Genomic DNA, 13839 nt, shown 5'->3' with positions numbered 1-13839 from the left:
GTATTTAGGAATTAGGAGCACTAAACTAAATGCCTCTTTGGTCATAATCATGGGGAAAGGCAAAAGTGCCTATAAACATGTAATTCGAAAAATGTTTATTGTCTCGGTCTTGAACTTGTAGGGTAGGGTTCTTTTATAGGTGTTTCTATTGTCATTTTAATATATTTATTGCCACTCTTTCAATGAATGTTTTCATTGATTAAAGAAAATTTTACTAATAATAATATTTGAACAATAAATTTAAATGAAAAGTGACAATAAACACTCTTTCTATTTTTTACTTTCACTTTAGTATTATAATGTGTGATTTTAACTTTTTAAAAATTTTGTATCGATTAAATCTAATTTTTCTAATTAAAAAAATATGTCTGACATATTCTTTTGTCATCCAATTAAATTATTAATGTTAATGACTTGACCACTAATTTACAAATATAACATGATATCTTATATAGTTGGCATCTTAATGAACTTATTTTTTTCCCTTGATTTATTTAAAATTTTAAAGTTAAAATAATGTTTAATTTAATTCTTATAGTTTCACAAAAAAATTAAGTACTTATAATTATTATTTTTAATAGAGTCTCTATACTTCTAAAAAGTTTCAAATAGATCCCTACTCACCGAAAATCGTTAATATTTTAGCTTTTAAAAATTTTAGATAAATTCTCATATATTATTATTGTTGTTGTGAAAATATATAGATCAAAGTATTTAAATATATTGTTAAATTCATTTAGTTAACTTCATGATTTACTCTTTATTTATTTTATTATATCATGTTTCTTTGAATTTATATTGCCCAAACAGTATAATGAATATTCCATTAAATTTTTATATAGACAAATAAATAGAAATATATTTCTTTTCTTTTCTTTTCTTTCTGCATAAACAATCAATAGAAAAAATTGTAATTAACATATAGCATAATTGCATAAACCTCTATACTTTATTTGGGTTTTCAAGTAGGAATTATTAGTTTAGCAAAAGTAAATGATGATTAGCGTATAAAAATTTATTCAAAAGTTGAGCAAATTATATTTAATGGAAAACTATCATAATGGAAACACATTAGGGCTTAGGAGAGAGTGGAGTGAGGCAGTGCATATAAGGAGGGCTAAGGCCCAATCGCAAGCCCTTTTACTACATGAAACTGGCGCGCTGGGACTTGCGAGCGTAACCGATCCTCTTTGGTTTTCATCTTTTGCTCGAAGAACCACTGTATCACTGTAGCTGACGAACAACACCCCAAATTTCAAATGTTGCTGAGGCGTTGCTCACTGAAATCGCCGTTGCACCGCGTTGCTCTCTCAACCCCCATTCTCTATCGCCTCTTAAGCTCTAACTCAAAAGACGACGTACAGAAAGTTTACGGCATTATCAGAAGCACCTCCACGCCCGAACAGCTCATGCAATCCCTGAAATCAAGCGCCGTTTTCCTCTCCAACGATTTGATCGACCAAGTCCTCAAAAGGGTTCGTTTCAGCCACGGGAACCCCTCTCAAACTCTCGTATTTTTCCGTTACACTGGCCGAAGAAAAGGGTTTTACCACACCGCTTTTTCCCTCGACACGATGCTCTACATTCTCGGAAGAAGCCGCATGTTCTCCCACGTTTGGGATCTTTTAATCGAAGCGCGACGAAAAGACCAATCTCTCATTACCCCACGCACCGTTATGATCGTGTTAGGCAGAATCGCCAAAGTGTGTTCAGTTAGACAAACTGTGGAATCCTTTAGAAGGTTCAAGAAGCTGGTTCCTGATTTTGATATTAATTGTTTCAATGCTTTGTTAAGAACTCTTTGCCAAGAGAAGAGCATGACGGATGCTAGAAATGTTTATCATAGTTTGAAGCACGATTTTCGCCCAAATTTGCAAACTTTTAACATTCTTCTTTCTGGGTGGAAGACCCCTGAGGATGCTGAGGGGTTCTTCAAGGAGATGAGGGAGATGGGGGTGACACCTGATGTTGTTACGTACAATAGTTTGGTGGATGTATATTGTAAAGGTAGGGATATGGACAAGGCTTATAAAGTGCTTGATGAAATGCGTGACCGGGATTTGTCGCCGGATGTGATTACATATACTAGTATCATTGGTGGGTTGGGGTTGATTGGTCAGCCAGACAAAGCTAGGGATGTTTTGAAGGAGATGAAGGAGTATGGGTGTTACCCTGATGTTGCGGCTTACAATGCTACCATTAGGAACTTCTGCATTGCGAAGAGGCTTGGGGATGCTTATAGTTTGGTACATGAGATGCAAAACAAAGGCTTGAGTCCAAATGCAACTACTTACAACTTGTTCTTTAGGGTTTATTTCTGGTCCAATGATTTGCAGAGCTCCTGGAGCTTGTATGAGAGGATGATGGTTGAGGGTTGCCTTCCAAATACACAGTCTTGTATGTTCTTAATAAGGTTATTTAGGAGGCAGGAAAAGGTGGAGATGGCACTGCAGTTGTGGGGTGACATGGTGGATAAGGGTTTTGGGTCCTTTACCTTGGTTTCCGATGTGTTGTTTGGCTTGCTTTGTGATATGGGGAAGTTGGGGGAAGCAGAGAAATGTTTCTTGGAGATGATTGAGAAGGGGCAGAAGCCAAGTAATGTGTCATTTAAGAGAATCAAGGTTCTCATGGAACTAGCAAATAGACACGAGGCTCTTCAGAGCTTGACACAGAAAATGGCCGTGTTTCGGCAACCACTCCAAGTTCATGAAAGTATGGAGAGCCAGATCGAGACATCAGGTTCTCGCTTAAATTCTGGTTATAAATGACGTTGGCTAAATGAAAGGAAGAGTCAGAGGTCTTAAAGCTGTGGCAGAAGGTGTTGGGAACATGACTGAGACCAGTTATGTCTTCAGAGTAAGCTGTGGAAGGTGTGTGAAGATTCAAGAAAATAGCTCAGACAAGAGGGTTGAACATTTTATTAACGTGAGCCAGTATAATAAGATTAGGATTCCAGGTAATGAAATGTTACTGGCTCCACGGAGACTAATCAGCATCAGCTGTTTGCAACAAGTCATCATCTATGCTTCCGGGGAGAAGAATGCACGCCCGCTGTCAAACATTTTGCGGAACAGAAATGTTTGGAAGTGGGTAAGATTGCTCTGTTATGGTCATTCCATTGCTAATCTGTTGCTCTGAACTTACGGAAATACATAATTCAAGTGTACAATCCTGTTCATCATTACCTGAATGTCAGGAACTGAAGAGGTGTTTCTGCCATTCTACTGCATTCCGATACTTTATGTTGACCATTCGGCATTGGTTTTCCATTCGTTACGTTTTAGATTTTTCACTAGGTTCGATTTCGATAGACTTTTAATGATCAAACTCATTAGCTATCCATTTGTATTTGATTTCTTGGTGCTGCTTACCCTGTGCCTTTGAAATAGGGTGTTAGCGGGCCAACCCAACCCTGCTTGCATGTCGAATACAAATTCAATTGGTTAAATTTTGGTTCAGTTGCCAATTTAAAAATTACATGTTCCATTCATTAATGATTTGGATGATAATAAATTTTTTATTTAGTATTATGAATATCATCAGATGGGTTTCGGAATGAATGCAACCCTTTTCCTCTAATTCGCAACGGCTATGTCGAATACAAATGGTCGTAAAAATGTAATAGGACATATAAATCATACACATATTCGAGGCTTTAAATCATTCAATGGACTTCGCAAATCAAAAGGGTAAAACAATGCTATTTGGTTATACATGGAAAAAAAATTCAAATTATTCTTCGGTAACAGACTGCTGTTCTTTTTTTAAAAACAAATAATACATGTCGAGCAATGAAAATCTAAGCAGGGCAAGAAAATCAGAAACTGGGGATCTTGAAGGCCGCATAGTAAACTCGTGCACCCTTAACTAATAAATCTCTATGCCTGCAAATCACCCAAAAGCAGAAAAATATCAGTAAAAATTGTTATTTGGTAATTTAAATTGCCTTGTCCATCAAAATAACTATTCTGCTAACCTTGTTTGCAATGTTGTTTGAGAGCCAGTCGAGTCCTTCATAGAGCCCTTCACCAGACGTGGCACATGTGCTCTGGATATACCTGCATGTGCAAGGCAAGTGGGAGTGAATAAGGGGTGAATGCCGGAAATTGAGAACGGTGGGGAGCAGAATGTCGAGAGCATTATTCTAGTTTACCAGTGACGCTGACGGAGGGAATGAAGACCAAGCTTATCAGTTATCTCAGCAGCATTCATAGCATTTGGAAGATCTTGTTTGTTTGCAAACACTAGAAGCACGGCATCTCTCAACTCGTCCTACCAAAGTAGGAATATCCAATAAGATCACAGAATTATGCTGGGAAATCAAATAATATGAAATAGACGGTTTCATATTGACTCATTTACGATATATTTTATTACCTCATTCAACATTCTATGCAGCTCATCTCTAGCTTCAACAACACGGTCCCTGTCATTGCTATCCACCACAAAAATAAGTCCTTGTGTATTTTGGAAGTAATGTCTCCACAAAGGACGGATCTACAAGGAAAAACATGTCAATGGTCACTACCATACTGTGAAAATTAATTCAAAATAATTCAGAGCTTATTAATAACAACAGGTCAAAGGTACGACATTTTAAGCCTGGACTGTCACATACACAAACTCTGGGAATTATTTTGAGTACATCCAGTCTTGAATTCAAAAATAGACGTAAAAAAAGAGTACAAGCTTTCATAGCCGATTGGTTTATGATATACTGATACCCAGCATGGTCTCACCATAAACACTACACAATTTGCAGAGAACATCATTCCTCAATTAAGCGCATGCAAAACAATGTCAAGCATATGTTGAATCATATCTGTATCTTGATGAAGAGGAGTACATCTATGTCATCGGGTCAAATTGACATCCATTGATGCAGAATCTATTGCTCACAACTCAAATTTGAAAAGTAAACCGTGTCATATACATAGTTGCTCAAGCGAGTTTCAGCCAATTACTGTGTTACAAAATCAATAAAAGCATTCCGGACAGTTTGTTAAACCATCCATATAACCCCAAGTACTATAATGTCAGTAATTACACAGAAGATGTAGTGGGGGGAAAAAACAATACCTTGTCCTGACCTCCAACATCCCAGACAGTGAAGCTGATATTCTTATATTCCACAGTTTCCACATTAAACCCTGCACCACACGAAATATTAGTACAAAATAAAAATCGCACATGGCACTTATTATTAGAAAGATGAGATAGAGCCATTATCAGGCCGACAATGATGCCAGTGACACTCCATTTAGGCTAAAAAAATTGACTATATACCAATCTCAGCGAACATCACAAAAATCTAGAGATAATATTTGAAAAGTTGTAGAGCCAAAACAGGAAAAAGAAGAAAAAAACAGTCATAATCGATCGCACATTCATTTGAATAAGCTAGTACGAAAAGGAAAGGAAATAAATTGACGTTATTTCATGGATAATGGATAAATCGATTCGAATTAGTTAGAAATGTCTCCTCTATTATCTTCCCCATTTCACCAATCAATACAAACCAGTTGACACCTAAGAAACTAGAAATAACAAACGAATAGATGACGGAGGATGAAACTTACCAATGGTGGGAATGGTAGTGACGATCTCTCCAAGCTTGAGCTTGTAAAGAATAGTGGTTTTACCCGCAGCATCAAGCCCAACCATAAGTATACGCATCTCTTTCTTGGCAAACAGCCGGCTGAATAACTTGGTGAAAGACAGCCCCATTTTCAACTATTCTGAATCCACAACAATCCAATTTCAATGACAACAAATCAAATCAAATCCAAAGCAAAAGAAATGGTGTTAATATGCATGAACAATCAAAATTGAGAAAAAGAGCGATTCAAATCCGATCGAGAGGTGAATGAAGCGAAGAAAACAAACTCGTGAGATGCAAATCGTGCGATCTCACTGCACGCGATGCAGATCAAGCAAGGACAAAACCAGATCGTATATCAAAATTAAGATAAATTAATTGCGAAACCAATCTAGGATGAAATCCAGCGAAACAGAAAAAAGTAAAGTAGATCGCGAAGAGAGACATTTGGTTGTGAAATTGAAATGGTGAAGAGATCCGTGAACAGAAAGGAGAAGAAGAGGAGAGAGAGAGAGAGGATTACCTTGAAGAAGAGAGAGAGAGAAAGAGAGAGAGTTGCGAGCGAAGAAGACGAAGGCTGATCTCTTCTCTTTGCCACAAAGAGAAAAGAAATGGAGCTCAACTCACAACATGGCCTACGCCAATTTATACAACGCGGACACAGATCCAAATTTCGTGTTTCCCCGTCATAACGTCGTCTATTCCCTCTCCTAATAATTTCCGCTTTCCACTTTTATGTCCGTTAACTCTTTTATCTTTTTTATCTTTTAACCATATTTTTTTCCTTTTTTCTTTTTAAATTAATAACATCCTCACGTTCTAGCTTGAAGCTTCTACCTTTCTCTCTTTTCATTTTAAAAACTCCATTCTTTTTCTTAGACTTGAATTTATTTAAATGTTTTATTTTTTTTATGGTAGTTCGTAGCTAATTTTAAATCTCATGACTCATTTTAACTCTTAAAGTCGTAAGATTTAAAGTAAAAATAATAAATTATATTTTTTTAAAATGCAATTTATTCTTTTAAAGCTATATAAACTAAGCCTAAACAATTATAACATAAGTCAACTCCATGCAGGTGAGTTTAGAAAGTAATGAAAACCAGCTTCTATAAATGGGCATACAAAATTATGGTTGGTTTGGGCATGGCGACTTGATAATGTCATAAATTCAATCTTAGAGGCATAATTTAACCCCAAATCAAATTTTATAATATTAGTGTGCCTTTATTTAGTATTCTTTCCCATCTCAAATATCCTCTTTGGCTCTTCCTCCATTGAATCGCCTAACCGGTGTCTCTCCATTAAAAGGGAAGAAAGGGAGACAAAAGCTTCACAAGGAAACCAAGTCACGCAAGCCAACCAACACATCATTTCTTTTTTCGGTGAAATATTGTTCGACTTCAGATTCATTCCGCTGCCATTTTCGCTTCTGAGGTAAGAGACCTATTCTTACATGATTTTTTATTTTTTAAATATTTTTTTTTCTATGATTAAGTACAATGTCGTCATAAACTGTTCATAAATTCTTTCGAATATTACCAGGCTTCATCTATGTGATAGAAAGGCCCAAATTCCAAGTTCTTGCGTGGGCTTTCAACAGAAAGATATGCAAATGAAGCATCCGATTCGTTTGAGTTATGAAAGAAAAATAAAATAAAATTGAGCGATGGAGAAATTCCTCTCGGTTGATATTTTAAAGGACTTCAAAATTTCATCAATATTCATTTGGATTTTGATATTTTAAATTATTTTATGAATAATCATAATTGAAAATAATAAAATCTTAATATATTTAAAATTAACATAACTTATATTTAAAGTGTGTCAGCAAATAATAACTATAATTTTCTTAAAATATATCAAAGATATTATTTATCAACATATAGCAAGAGAAGCTCCCAAATTTTTAGCTGCATGAGAGACTTCTCTTGTGGAGGTGGAACCCAGTCTTCAAAAACACCTGACTTGGCTAAACATTATTCAACAATGGAATTAACATCCCGGGTAACATGGATAAAATGAAGTGGCTGGAAAAAGTTGGTAATCAAGTGCAGATATTTATATAACATGGTGATAAAAACCTTTCAGGACAGTCACAACATCAAGAGAATCACATTCACAGATAATACGATGAGCAACGATACAAATATCTTCTTTTATTTAGAATAAACATGACTAAAATAAATCAGACATCCAGCCATTTATGGAATTATTATATTATTTTTAACTCTTTATCTATGCTTACTGAGTACTTACTTGAATATTTAGAAATAAGTGAGAAAAATCTTATATATAAATTTCGAGTAAAAAATTAGTTGAATATAAATTTGGGATTGTTTCTTCTACCAGAATTTTGTCTCAAAATTTGCCATTGTTTATAGGCATAAACTCTTAGAAAAAAAATTAATAAATAAAATTTAATGTATTCCCTATATGTGATAAGATTTGGTTAGCGGTTTGGTTTAGTTGAAAAATAAGTTAATATTTTTTAATTTTTAGATATTAAAAGAATTATAAGTTTTAATTTAATAGAGCATCAGGCGGGGATAGCTCAGTTGGGAGAGCGTCAGACTGAAGATCTGAAGGTCGCGTGTTCGATCCACTCTCACCGCACAAATCCTTTTGCATCTCCCTGCCAATTATGAATTCTTTACTTCATTTTAATGGTGCCATCATTTTTCTTTTTATCTTTCCATATTACTCTGGATGTGTCTTCGTAAGGATTAAATATTCCATTATCTTAATTTCTAATTTTGTAGACCGATCAAAATATAGGTAATACAATGTGGTTCCACTCCAAGTGAGGTTATCGAACCAGCAAGACATGAAATAGAAGCAAAAGATTGCAGGGTTTATAATGCTTTAAAAGGAGACTTATAGGGTATCTAAAAATAACCGCCAATAATTAATACATACACATATTGAAAGAATGGTCACAAGTCTTGCATATTCGTGCTTTCATACAATGCAGTTCTCAAGGAGTAAATATAATCACTAAGAACAAACACCATGGAATGCAGTGAAACCTTGTCGATCACTTCTGTTCATTAACTATCACTGTGCATATGAAAATGAAAATCCCCGAGTGGAGCTTTGGTCCTCTTTTATAATGCCATTAGATTAAGAATATCCTTATTGGTAGTCAAATATGGCATCATGAAAACAAGACAGCACTTGACAATAGAATTTACTTGAAAAGTACTGGCTTAAGAAAAAATAATAATAATAATATAAAAGGATAACACAGAAATCACTAGCTAATGAAATGAATTTCATTCTCACCACAAATCCAAATTAAAAGGGGTGGCTCCTACAATCCAATTTGCATGAAGTATGGATGGATGAGTAAGTAGTGGTAAGTGGTATGGTATTCTTCCATTTCCTTAAGGTAGGATTCATTCAATCATATCATCTCGAGTAGTGGTTAAGCTTGTTACATGCAAGTCGCCACTCTGGTTCACACAATTCAATCTCAACCATTTATACGCGTCAATCGAATTTATTTAGAATTTTGCTTCCTTTAATTTGAGTACGAGCCAGCTAAAGGCTCCAAACTAACAGGATGAGTAAATCATGAGAATAGTTATCCACACGCTCACCACATGTAATATTAGCACTGCATAATTTTACTTTTTGATAATAATTAATCGTAGATTTTAGACACATACATTTTAATTCGGTGTAGACACGCAAGGATGTGAATACACCTGCTTCTTGTGGCATTGGTTGACCATGCACCATGTTCTGTAGAACGTGGAGTTGAGATGAATCACTTGAAAGTAACCCTTTCAAAATTTGTGGCCACAAAAGGACTCTCACTCCATTCATCAACCACAAGTGCACGTTCAACGTGTTACAGAAACTGATAAAATGGCACCACTGACACTAGTATAAAGTAAAAGACGTAGGAGAAAGGGTTAATGATAGGAAAATATTGTCTATGTCACCAAAATCGGACATCTTTTAAGTGATTATTTCATGGTTGTAGTATATTTTTAAAAAACACATATATGAAAAAATAAAATAAAATAAAAATCTTATATGAAGTGTCAATTTATAATAACAAGATGAATCTTAAGATTAACGGCCGGATATCAAGTTCATCATCATTACTTTGAGAGATTGCAAGTTGACTCTGTCTCGTCTCACTTACCAATAAAATTGGAAGATAAAGAAGGACCACACCCATATCCTCGTCAACTCCTTTCCAAACAAAGGGAAAAAAAAATCTACAAACACTGAAGTGGTATCTTTAAAATCCCGAATCATTCACAATAAGATTTTCTTATATTTGTTTTTGAATTTTCCCATGATATTATGAGAGAAAAAAAGCAAAAGAAATAACTTCAATATATTTTTTGTTTCAAAATTTTAATAAAAAAATTTGATTTAAATTTTTTTCAAATTACCACTTTTGTCTCTAAAGATAGCGTGATCTCATAAAAAAATTAACAGGTGATAATTTTTAGTTAGTTATCACATTGTTTTATTTTTTATTTTTAAACATTTGTGTAAAACCTAAACAAATTAAAAGCAGGCATGTTTTTGTGTTTTTTCAAATTAAAAAACAATCTTTATCTTTTGGAGAATAGTTGGCCTGCTCAATAACTTTAAATTGCATCGAGACCTTTTTTTTTCTTTTATATATTAACAAGCAATTAAGATTTTGGTATTCCAATTTCCTCTATACATCTTATATTAATTTTCTAGTTTTGTAATAAAAATAAGGTACTATTAAGTGTAAATTTTAAATAAATAATTAAAAGTAGGAGTAATATTTTATTAAATTATATATTATATATGAGTTACATAGTGTGCATATTCTGAAATGCTCTCGCCCTTTCCTACTTCTTCTTTCTTGACATCTTTATCTTTTAACATTGACTTACTTCATTGGTAACTAGGACCCTCCCTTAATAAAAGAAAACTTCAAAAATCATTAACAAAATTTTAATGCATATATTTTATAAGAATTATAAAAGTCATTAAACGTGTGTGTGTTCCTGCTAAAATAATGATAGTTTATTTCCAAAATAACAAATATTTGACTGGAGAACTTTTAAATAAAGATATACCATCGCACGTTTTTTATGTTGGTGTGGTACTGCATGTGAGTCGTAGAAAAATATTTGAATAAAAAGGGTCTGCCATAACCACTCAATTGAAGTATGTGGGATATAATGATCTATTGTCTTATGCTTAGGCATTAGGTATTTGCCTAAAGTGTATAAAGAATTACTCTGACTAGTGATGGTCCAATTCAACAAAGAGCAATAGGCATAGTGTACTTATAATAGAGAGACTTATTAGCTGGCTCATTCAGCCTGTTAATGTTCACTGAAATTAACCGTTTCTATCTAAATTATAATTGTCGTTTTCGTTGTTTGATTTACAGCTTACTCAGCAATGTTCTCATGCCATTACTCCGTTCTTTCACGCATTGAAGTGCGTGCAAAACTTAGCTCACTGACTATGAAAGTTGAAAAGCCTAAATTAGATATCCGACTAGTGTTTCGTTGGTGTATAACTTTGTCTTTAATTAATAAGTGTTAATTTCTCAAACGTCAGGGTTTGAGATCCAATTTTTCAAGTTTTTGCCCTTTGTTCATTCTTAAAGAATAGAAAATCATCTATAGAGGAACTCAAATGGAAAGAGATACGTATTGTTGGGCTTAACTAAAATCACACAGTGGGTTTAACATCACAAATTACACTCAAATTAAGTCTTATGACCTTTTGAATTTGTTAATCTTTTACGTATATAGTCAAAGCTTAATTCATTTCTTACCAATATATATACATGAAAATAAACTCATAACTCTGCACCTTAACATCTAAGAGTTAAATATTGTACATATGTGGAAAAACCAATCATGAAGTAGTAGCAGATGCTGCATAATATTTAACATTTAATTAATTCGTGTTTTAAACGTGAGTCTATTCCTAGTCAAATTAAAATTTCCATATATTATCCTTGTTATATTTATAAGCTAAGGTGCCTGCTTTTCTTGTCCATCAAAGGCTGCAATTCTTCCGTCAATTTATATAATGAGGAATGTTAGAAAGTACCTTAACACATGATGATTAAAATTTATTAAAAAATAAAAAAATATATTAAGTTAATAGTAAAAAAATGAAAATTTATATTTTTTTATTTTAAATAAATTTTAATAAATAATTAAAATGTGTTTAAAAAAGTGTATTTAAAAGTGTGTAAAAGTATGTTGTTAATATTTCTCATATATTATTAAAAACTTTAGATGGACAGGAATATGATGGAGTAAAGGTATAAATTAGGTTTAAATTTGACAATATTGATAGATTTATAAATGGATTTTTATGTTATAAAAAAATATTATCTTTGTATGAATTTTAGATTCTCACCTCTGAAAGTATTTTATTAAGAAACTTAATTAAAATAATATTCTTTGATAATGTTAGGATGATGTATAAAAGAATATATTTTGTTGAGAACTTCGTTTTTAATCACAAAATTGTTATCTTACTTTGATTTAAGAAAATTTACATCAAATAAGAAAAACAACTTCTTTATCGTCACTGTTTTTAATAAATATTTAAAAATAAAAATATAATTAAAATAAGGTAAAAACTTTATAATGAAAGGTAAAGACATAAAATGAGAAAAAAAAAAACTAAACAACTCCTTAATTTATTAGAAATATTTTTATTTCTACTAAATATAAAAGTTTTTAAAAAAATTAAAACTAAATCATAAACGAAAGGGGATGGAGGAAGTAATTTTATAACTATATACATAGTTATATATTAGTAGTTTTTCGTTTTTTTTTTTTTTTTTTTCAGATTTCAAGATTATAAGTCTAACGAAGACATCGCAAAGGCATAAGGAACATGGAATCCTACGTGGGTGCCATTCTATACTCAAACATCAAAATATTTAAACATACGATTACAAAGTGACTACGAACCACCAAATATCTAAAGAAAAGCATGGTTCCAAATTCTTTCCTGCTACATATGTTTAAAGAGGGAATAAAAATGGAGGGAATTAAAGAGCAAGCTAACCAAGGAATCTTCTTACCCATTCTCCCCTCTTTTTTTGTATAGTAAATACTTTAGAAATAGAAAAGCTAATTAATTCGATTCCTCATCATGATATTATCCAATTTCATTATTTGAATATAACAAAAATAATATTTCATTTAATATTATATATAATTTTTTTATATACATGTATCTAAAAAAATTATTTATCCTAATTTGTATTAAAAAGACGTACTTCTTTCTTTTACTATCCTTATTTCTTTTTATATTTTCATTTAAATAAATGCTACACATAATGAAAATATATCAATTTTTGGTTTATATTAAAGTTATTTTTTACTTCAACTATTAGATTATATCTCTATTATTTATGATAAATACGTAAAATAATTAAGAATTAATTAAAATAGTTAATATCATCTCAAATTACTAAATAAATAATTACCAAATCGGTACATTAACTAGCGTGAAGTTATTTAGCTTGATCCATGATCTATAAAAAAAACTAGTAAATAAATAGATAATAATAACAAAGATTTCTTTTTAAAAAAAATAAAGGAAGTATTATATACCAAGACTGTGTTTGTGAATAACTGAATATAATATAAAGTAGAATAACATGTAAGTTTTAATAAAAAAAATTATTTAAATTACGAAAAAATTACATTTAAAATTATGATCTAGTTATGATATAGCAAGTTATGATGCTTTCTCATCAAACTTGTTTTTTAGTTTTTTTTAAATATTTATTAATTTATGGAAAAAATAATAAATAAGCGATTACTTTTAAATTAAAAAAAAATAATCAAACATGCATGTTTACATATGGATCGTTCCTTGGGATGAATTCTCCTCACGATCATGAGTCAGTCATATATGTGTCCCCGAGGCTCAAGATTGTTCCTGATAAAAAATCGTTCATTTATTATATACTACGTTCTTTTACATATACATAAAAATTTATCATTTTATTTCTTTATTTATCTTTTAATTTTGAAAAATTATATATATATATATATATGTGTATGTATTTTAAAAATTAAAAAATAAAAATAAAATTACTTTTTCAACTTAAAACAAAGAAAAGTATATTCACATATATTTTCCAATAAAGATAATCTTATTTGAGTCAAATAACATAATTACATTTACTATAAATAACTCTGTCAACAAGTTGATCTTCCGTGTTTTGATATTTATAAAAATAAAGCATAACA

At 31.9% G+C, this 13839-nt stretch overlaps 2 protein-coding genes and 1 non-coding gene across 3 annotated transcripts; 2 read left to right on the top strand and 1 right to left on the bottom strand.

Annotated features, from left to right (window-relative positions):
- The first annotated feature begins 1188 nt into the window (after positions 1-1188).
- Positions 1189-2863, top strand: LOC113873282 (putative pentatricopeptide repeat-containing protein At1g02420). The gene has a single exon (XM_027511334.1). It carries the CDS (start codon positions 1260-1262, stop codon positions 2766-2768), a length of 1509 nt encoding a protein of 502 aa, XP_027367135.1. The 5' UTR covers positions 1189-1259; the 3' UTR covers positions 2769-2863.
- A 760-nt stretch (positions 2864-3623) lies between these two features.
- Positions 3624-6262, bottom strand: LOC113870714 (ADP-ribosylation factor-like). The gene is made up of 7 exons (XM_027507125.1): positions 6123-6262; positions 5580-5738; positions 5080-5150; positions 4378-4497; positions 4154-4272; positions 3977-4058; positions 3624-3884 (listed from the first exon to the last, which is right to left on the bottom strand). Exons 2-7 carry the CDS (start codon positions 5725-5727, stop codon positions 3879-3881), a joined length of 546 nt encoding a protein of 181 aa, XP_027362926.1. The 5' UTR covers positions 5728-5738; positions 6123-6262; the 3' UTR covers positions 3624-3878.
- A 1877-nt stretch (positions 6263-8139) lies between these two features.
- Positions 8140-8212, top strand: TRNAF-GAA. The gene has a single exon. It is a non-coding gene; the product is annotated as a tRNA-Phe (tRNA).
- The last annotated feature ends 5627 nt before the right edge of the window (positions 8213-13839 follow it).

This window comes from Abrus precatorius, unplaced genomic scaffold (assembly GCF_003935025.1).
Source record: "Abrus precatorius isolate BTA unplaced genomic scaffold, Abrus_2018 Scaffold7, whole genome shotgun sequence".
In the NCBI taxonomy this organism is placed as follows: Eukaryota; Viridiplantae; Streptophyta; class Magnoliopsida; order Fabales; family Fabaceae; genus Abrus; species Abrus precatorius.
The sequence above is the reverse complement of the archived record's forward strand: the minus strand, read 5'-3'. Positions and strand labels throughout refer to the sequence as shown.

Coding starts and splice junctions, on each gene's coding strand:
- LOC113873282 (XM_027511334.1), top strand. CDS start 1,260: ATGTTGCTGAGGCGTTGCTCACTGAAATCGCCGTTGCACCGCGTTGCT.
- LOC113870714 (XM_027507125.1), bottom strand. CDS start 5,727: ATGGGGCTGTCTTTCACCAAGTTATTCAGCCGGCTGTTTGCCAAGAAA. Junction 5,151..5,579: donor CACTACCATTCCCACCATTG/GTAAGTTTCATC, acceptor CGTGTGGTGCAG/GGTTTAATGTGGAAACTGTG. Junction 4,498..5,079: donor ATGTTGGAGGTCAGGACAAG/GTATTGTTTTTT, acceptor TTTTCCTTGTAG/ATCCGTCCTTTGTGGAGACA.